Below are 7,844 nucleotides of genomic sequence, written 5' to 3'. Positions count from 1 at the left end.
ACGGGGAGAACATGCAAACTCCACACAGAAATATCCCGAGCCCGGGTGTATATTATTAATGGGAACTCTGTATAAAAAAAGTAAATTAACTTAAATTTTCACATTAACATGTTTATGTTACTGTAACTGAAAAGTTTTGTAAGTTGGTATGCTAATGTTAGTTCCTAATAATAACAAATATATTTTAATGTTTTTAATATTTTACTAATTTCCTTTGTTATGGTTTGAAACACCGTTTTTGTGTACTTTGTATTATTTTGTCTTGTTTTTTTCTGTTTTATTACAGTAGCTTGACTATATGGTTATTCACACCACCTTAATGTGAGTAAATAAATAACTCCTTGTATTATTTTTGCTTGGAGACATGTTATTTGAAATACACGTTTTTTTTGTGTTTTTTTTACATTTTAGCAGATATAGTATTAAAAATGGATGTATACTTGGAATGTTTGCATAAAGTATTAGATCTGTATTTCACTCTATCAGATTGGAAAGAAAGTCAGTGGTTTTGCACATTGATACTGGATGACAATCAGCGCCCCCTGTCGACTGATATGCCACACTGCTCGGAGTGGGCGGGTCGAGACAAATATCGATAGCATATGATACCAACCAAAATTGATACTTTTAAGAATCAGGCCAAGAGTGTTTCAAGAATCTCTACTGTTTTGTTGTGTTCGGGATGAAACAATAAAAAATGTCCTACCATAGTTATCATTATTATCACAACATTGTGCACACAAGTTTTATTTACAAATACAATTTCCTTTTTTTGGCAGACGAAACATCAAACGTTGTTCTGACTTTTTACGAGCCATATCATTTTGAGTTTAGTGTTTAAACATGATTATCTTTTTCCATTTTATTTGTAAAGGTTTTAGTGTTTAAAATAAAAAGGCAAAAAATGGTTGCACGTTCGGTTTGTGTGTCGTCACTTCCTGTTGTAGACGCTTCCCTGTCATCTTCCTTGGAAGTAGAGAGTTATCACTGTGGTCTTAGTGAGCACAGCCTGTATGTTCAATTAGCACAATTCAATGACTCAGACAGCAATGTGTTTACACATGTTTATAATAAGATTGCTAGCCAACTATTAGCGCGCCAGCCGTATCACCATTTTATGGTTAATCAATCACGGTACATTAATTTCAACTTGAAATGGTAAAACTATTGTATACCATTGATATTTTTGTATTTACAGTATATATTTTGTTATGTTATTGTTACTGGACGGTTTTGAGAGCAAAAATAATACAAATATTTAATTTGTTTTGTTTTTTTAGCTCTTTTGCCCTATAGACAATATTTTTGCTCAAACAATTGTATATAATAAAAGCAAATATGTGAATAATTGTATTACTTTGTTATTACGTTGTCACAAATAAGTTTGTTGTTAGAAAACGTTTGCTTAAAAAAATATTCATCCTAAAATGATAATCAACTATTGAAGTACAAAATCAATTGAACAATGTTTTAATTAAAAAAAACTATTGTAATCCGTTTTTGTATTTGCGAGACATGTATGTACTTTGTGTCAAATCGGCAGGGGCGCCGAAAAGGGGGGGGTAAAGGAGACGGATTCTAGCTAGGGGCCCATGATGGGGGGGGGGGGGGGGGGGCAGAGAGGCCCCTAATGATGATGAAATTATAATACAGAAAAAATAATGACACTGTGTTGGGGGCCCTGTAAAGATTCGTTTCATGGGGCCCAAAATCCCTAGCGGCGCCCCTGCAAATCGGTAACAATATATGTGCAGTTTTGCCAATAATATATTGACAACACTGACAGCGGTCCACAAAAGACACATAATTGTTTTGGTTTACAACATATAGTTTAAAAATTTATTTTAACACTACTTCAAAATCTCGGTAAATGGAATGGGGTCATACCTGCAAAGACGTTGTACAATCCAAAGTGACCCTAACCGAATGTAGTTTACAATATGGACTATAATCAAACTGAATTGTTTGAGGAATTACAAACAAACAAGTAATTACTTCTATTTATTTAGTTGTAGATAAATACGTGTCAATATAATCCTTCAAGGGGACGGCGTGGCGCAGTGGGAGAGTGGCCGTGCGCGACCCGAGGGTCCCTGGTTCAATCCCCACCTAGTACCAACCTCGTCATGTTCGTTGTGTCCTGAGCAAGACACTTCACCCTTGCTCCTGACGGGTGCTGGTTAGCGCCTTGCATGGCAGCTCCCTCCATCAGTGTGTGAATGTGTGTGTGAATGGGTAAATGTGGAAGTAGTGTCAAAGCGCTTTGAGTACCTTGAAGGTAGAAAAGCGCTATACAAGTACAACCCATTTATCATTATTTATTTATTCAAAGAAAGGCAGTATTAGATGATGCATTTACACCCAACGCCCGCTAGGGGCAGTGGCGCCGTAAAAAAGGCTGATAATCTCCGTTAACGAAAAAGAAGAATAAATTGACACAGATCTGCGCAAAACAACTACATGAGCGAATGTTTTGATTAGGCTGACTGGCTACTTTAGCTCATTTGTTTTGGGTAATGCCATATTAAAACCATAGACGTTATCTGAAAAAAATGGTAGAGGGAAGGATGACCCGAACCGTGATTGGACTATTTAAATCAGAGGAGCTCAGCTCGTCAGCGCTAGCGGCCTAAGCTAACAAGAGTTAGCATACCTTCTTCCTCTCTGAGCGCCTCTTTCACATTACATACATTTGACGATAGAACAATAGTCTTGTTAACGTTATTATCGATGTAGTTTTGGAGTGCTGGATGGAAAGCAAGGGGGAGCGATTGTCATCCATGAGCTAACCGCAGGAATTCAGCGTTTACGCACCGCCAGCTAACATGTCTTTAGTCGCGTATGGAAGCAGTGATGACAGCGATACTGAGGAAAGCTCTGCGGCGGCACAGAGCAAGAAAACAGGCCAGGGAGGGCTCTTTTCAGTCTTACTTTCCCCGAAAAAGCCAACGCCGACAGATGATGCCCAGCAAGTCAAGACGAGTTTATTTTCAAGCCTGCCCAAGCCCAGGAAGCGTACAGAGCCAGTGAGGATTACAGTGCCACAGATCCAGAAACATGATGTGAGTAGTTAGTGCTTACTGTCAACACAAGTTACAAAACATTATCAAGTAACAATCGTTTGTTCTTTGTCATTAGTCAGACTCTGACGACGATGAACCAGTAAAGAAGAAGCTCCAGTCACAGGTAGGAAGGACTATCATGCAAGATTGCGTTAATTAAAACAAAAACATCTCCTCTCATTCCAGGTTGCAGGTTCCGGTCTGTCCTCCCTTCTCCCACAACCCAAAAACCTGACTTTAAAGGAGATGGACAGACCGTTAATTCCTCATACACTCACCAAGCGCTCCGAGTCCAAAGCAGCCAAGCTGGGACTGTCTAATCAGGGCCTCCTTGGCTCCAGCGCGTCACCTTCCGCCATCAAGGCTGCGGCGAAATCGGCAGCCCGGCAGCTAGCCAGACAAGTAGCAGCCACTGATGACCAGGAGGAGGACATTACACCGCAAAATTACTTCTCATTAGGTGAGAACCCTGAACCGCCTCCTGCGGTTGTCCTGACCTATGAACCCGAGCCTGTCGCCCCCGCGGAGCCACTTCCACCGTTGCCTGCTGGCGAGCTGAGCCAGTCAGACGCCCCTCTTGACTTTGGGGGAGGCCATGAGGGAGCTGGTGCATGGGGTGGTCAGTATTCTCCGTACCAGCAGCCTATGGCCGGTCCAGAGGCTTTACCTGAGGTAAACATTTCACTTTTACGTTAGGTATGGTGGAAATGTAACAGAAAATCAAGTGTGACATCATCTCATTGGACAGGGATACAACAATGAAGCCTATTACCAAGATGCAAGCTCTGGGTTGCCCGAGGCAGAAGAACCAGACAACTCCGCCATGTTTGACGATGAAGCGGTAAGAAAAGTTCTGCAGTATATTAGATTGTGTGGGTCGGTGTAAGGTGGACGTGAGCATTTCCTCTTTACGCCGTAGTTCATGCGTCTGCAAGGCAAAAGGAACCGGGGCAAAGAGGAGGTCAAGTTCTTGGAGATCAAGGGCGACGACCAGCTGAGCGGCCACCAGCAGTGGCTGACCAAGAGCATGTCGGAGGAGAAGAATAACCGTGGTTCTTTTAGCAAGGTGCGCCGCTCTCCCGCCGTCTTAGATTGGTCTGTGTGCGCGTGTATGCGTATATTTGTGTGTGTCAACAGAACTTGTTTTTTTTAATGATTCTTGCAGAAAAGGGGAGGACAGCCTACGGGACAACAGAGACGCAAGCACCAAATTACATATCTCATTCACCAGGTGAGTCCCCTTACGTTAATACAACTGATGGCTAAACAGTACGGTCAGTGTATACGTTTCACACTGACAGCTGAGTCGTTACTTATAAAAGCGCATGCCGCTGTAGATAAAGCTGCTAGATGCTGACCAGTCATGATACTTAAAATGCAGTAATTTAAAAAAATCATCAGTAGGTTGCCTACAGCCCCAGCAGTTGATACCAATGTTTTTGACCGAGTGTTCTGACGAGACGTTAATCCCCATTAAGTTGTATGAATCGTCAAACTGCACCCCCTTCGAAGGAATCCTTTACCTGACTATACTTTTTAAGAGTAAATAAGGCTATATTTAGTCCCTTCAGGATTTCAATGGCTTTTTTTGTGATTGTTTCGGCCTAAAATGCCTGAATTTGCCACAGATTTAAAAAAAAAAAAAAGTTGCGGGAGAAGTTACGATGTTTTGAACCGTTTTTTCCCACTAACATTGAATCAACTTATGATTTCAGGAATTCATTGTCAATGTTTTAAGTGTTCTTTGTAATCTTAAATAGCACAAGCTTGCAACAAATAATTTATTGGTTTTCTACCACGCAGACTTAAAAGTAGACACAGGATGGCAGTTAAAGCTCATACTCAAATTTCATAGTCAAATTACCGTACTGTTATAACTAATCGCAATATTTATGAATACAAAAAGAAACACCACAAAAGGTTTCCTATTGTCTGTTTTATCGTCCACAAGTTGCAGACATTGTATGTTTTACACGCTTGTCCATTTTAAACATTAATTTATGTTTTCAACTTTTTATCCCCGCACATTAAGAGTATTGGTGAACTGTTAAGAGCGATCTATAGCGGTAATATTTTCTGGTAAATGTTGACGTGCGCGTTTCAGCGCTGCTTAGAAACAAATTCCATTGGTAAAAATTTAACTGATTGGCCAAAATGTGTGGGGTAGTTGCAGGCTTTTAACAAAATTGCAAGGCCACGCATAATTTGTGTGAATTGTCAATTGCAACATTCATAATTCCTAGAGGGACTGTATATTGGTGCTAATCACAGTCAAAGATTACGATCAAAGCTTAGGTCATCCATCCATCCTCCCTTTCGGGATCGCAGGGGTTGCTGGAGCCTATCTCAGCTGCACACGGGCGGAAGGCGGGGTACACCCTGGACAAGTCGCCACCTCATCACAGGGCCAACACAGATAGACAGACAACATTCACACTCACAATCACACACTAGGGCCAATTTAGTGTTGCCAATCAACCTATCCCCAGGTGCATGTCTTTGGAGGTTGGAGATGGGAGGAAGCCAGAGTACCCGAAGGGAACCCACGCAGTCACGGGGAGAACATGCAAACTCCACACAGAGCTCAGGACCTTCGTATTTTGAGGCACATGCACTAACCCCTGTTCCACCGTGCTGCCAAGCTTAGGTCATGCTAGTTATAGAAAATAAGTACTAATCCAATATACTGCAAAAGAAGGTACTCATGAAAAATAAATGTACATGCAAATATGGTAATTAAGATACATACATTCTAATTAATTTAATAATAATACGTTTCTTAACTAAGTTGTCGATAAAATCCAAGTGCATAATAAACTATAGCTTTACCACTTGCTGTTGGCATATTTTTTTAGCTTAAAGGGGAACTTTCCTTTTTATTTTTTGGAATATTGCATATTGTTCACAATCCTTATGAGAAAAAAGACAAAAGTTTTTTGTTTTTTTGCATTCTGACTTGTAAAAATCGGCTCGTTCTAGGTGGCTTGCAATGAAGCTAATGTGAGCAATCCATTCTGCTTCTAAATCACTTTAAAAATGCACCTAAAAACTGAAAAATACTTCATTTACGTTCCGTGATCTGTATAATAACCAAGCTGTAGCAACATTGTTATTGTGAGAGCGTACACTGAGGAACTCTTTTTCTAGCATATATATATATATATATATATATATATATATATATAAATATATATAAAAGATACAACGGTGACTCCCATTAGATGCATCTTGCAAGCGTTTTTTTTTTTTTATCATCATTGTGTTCTTGTCTCTCATAAGGATTGTGAACGATAGGCATAATTACAAAAAGTGCAGTTCCCCTTTAAGAAACCTTTCTATGACTTTAGCTCCAGACTTTTTCTGTTTGTTTGATATTGTCATTACTGCCGCTAGTGGTGAAAAAGTGTATTACAACTGAGTATTACTGTGGTCCATATGGACCACAGCTGAGAAACATATTTTTTGGGGGCCCTCGAGGGCGCACTCAAGGCCCAACAATGGGCCCTGGACCTACGGTTAAAAACAATGATTTAATATATATGTTTTACACTACATACTATTAAATTAATTCAGTAGGTTATATTAATGAAAATATGTTAAGCTTATATTGTGCTATCTACTTAAGACAGTTAGCTGCATAGCCTGGTCAAATCCAGACTTTTATAACATTTAAAACAGGTTCCCTACAGAGGGGATGCAGATCTTGTGAGAATCCCATCCATCCATTTCTACCGCTTGTCTCTTTCGGGGTCACAGGGGGTGCTGGAGCCTATCTCAGCTGCATTTGGGCGGAAGGCGGGATAACCCCTGGACAAGTCACCACCTCATTGCAGGGCCAACACAGATAGACATTGTCTGCCCTAATTAGAGACTTTGTATATTTTCGTTTGAAGACTACAGTTAATTACATAGAATTGTTAATTGGAGTTTGCAATCTGTAATGCTTTGAGCAGCATTCCAGACTTATGTTTTTCCAGAAACATCAGACTTTCTAGTTTTCCCGAATGTACCATAAAGTCTGGATGTGAACTTCAATCCACACTGTTATCACGTGTTGTCTAAAAAGTCCACCTTGCCTCCTCCTTCACAGGCAAAAGAACGTGAGCTGGAGCTGAAGAACAGCTGGGCAGAAAACCGAATGACCCGCAGGCAGACTCAGGCCAAATACGGTTTCTGAATGCCAAACTCTTTGGACTCTATGCGGCATGTGGAGACCCTCCCGTCATTTAGACTTCAGGAGTAGCGCTTCCTGCCCTTTAGGACCCATAGATCTGAAACTGTGATGCACATTCCCCTCACACTGCCATCTTTTTGTTTTTGTGACAAACTTTGTTTTCATTTAAGACCATGCTCCCTTTAAGGAATCCAGTCCTTCAGTGGTTTACAATGAAATCTGCTATTGAACACATTTGAGAAACTATGGGTGGCTTTTAGAGTTACAAATGTATTCTTTTTAACATGTATTCTTCCCGCTGATATGACAAACAAGTGTTAGTCTTGTTTGGATGCTGCCCATGCACAGAAATAGCATTGAAACGAACTGGAGACTCAAGTCAACTGACACATGACATATTTACATGGAATCCGTTGTTTTATATTAAAGATGTTGGTGCACACGTCACTAAGGTTCTTGTTGGTCCGTTAAAGAAGCAACACATTTATTTTACAAATACATAGTCAATTCTTTGTTTTTATGCAAGTAGCAGTACCTCTGTGGATGTCATTTAAGTGTCCTTTTTTAGGTTGTCACTAGGTGGCGCTATCATGTCTTGACTTGTCTTA

The 7,844-nt window shown here is 40.3% G+C and overlaps 2 protein-coding genes across 2 annotated transcripts in view; one reads left to right on the top strand and one right to left on the bottom strand.

The window, feature by feature from the left end:
- Positions 1-2,403: 2,403 nt before the first annotated feature.
- Positions 2,404-7,683, top strand: prcc (proline rich mitotic checkpoint control factor). The gene is made up of 7 exons (XM_061930726.1): positions 2,404-3,062; positions 3,139-3,186; positions 3,249-3,734; positions 3,811-3,903; positions 3,982-4,128; positions 4,228-4,293; positions 7,153-7,683. Exons 1-7 carry the CDS (start codon positions 2,826-2,828, stop codon positions 7,237-7,239), a joined length of 1,164 nt encoding a protein of 387 aa, XP_061786710.1. The 5' UTR covers positions 2,404-2,825; the 3' UTR covers positions 7,240-7,683.
- A 1-nt stretch (position 7,684) lies between these two features.
- Positions 7,685-7,844, bottom strand: part of mrpl9 (mitochondrial ribosomal protein L9) — an 8,188-nt gene continuing 8,028 nt past the window's right edge. Inside the window, exon 7 of the mRNA XM_061930727.1 lies at positions 7,685-7,844. This exon is cut by the window's right edge and continues 125 nt beyond it. Within this exon, the coding sequence (XP_061786711.1) occupies positions 7,787-7,844 (58 nt within the window). The 3' untranslated portion in view covers positions 7,685-7,786.

Source organism: Nerophis lumbriciformis, linkage group LG37 (assembly GCF_033978685.3).
Source record: "Nerophis lumbriciformis linkage group LG37, RoL_Nlum_v2.1, whole genome shotgun sequence".
NCBI classification, from domain to species: Eukaryota; Metazoa; Chordata; class Actinopteri; order Syngnathiformes; family Syngnathidae; genus Nerophis; species Nerophis lumbriciformis.
The sequence above is the reverse complement of the archived record's forward strand: the minus strand, read 5'-3'. Positions and strand labels throughout refer to the sequence as shown.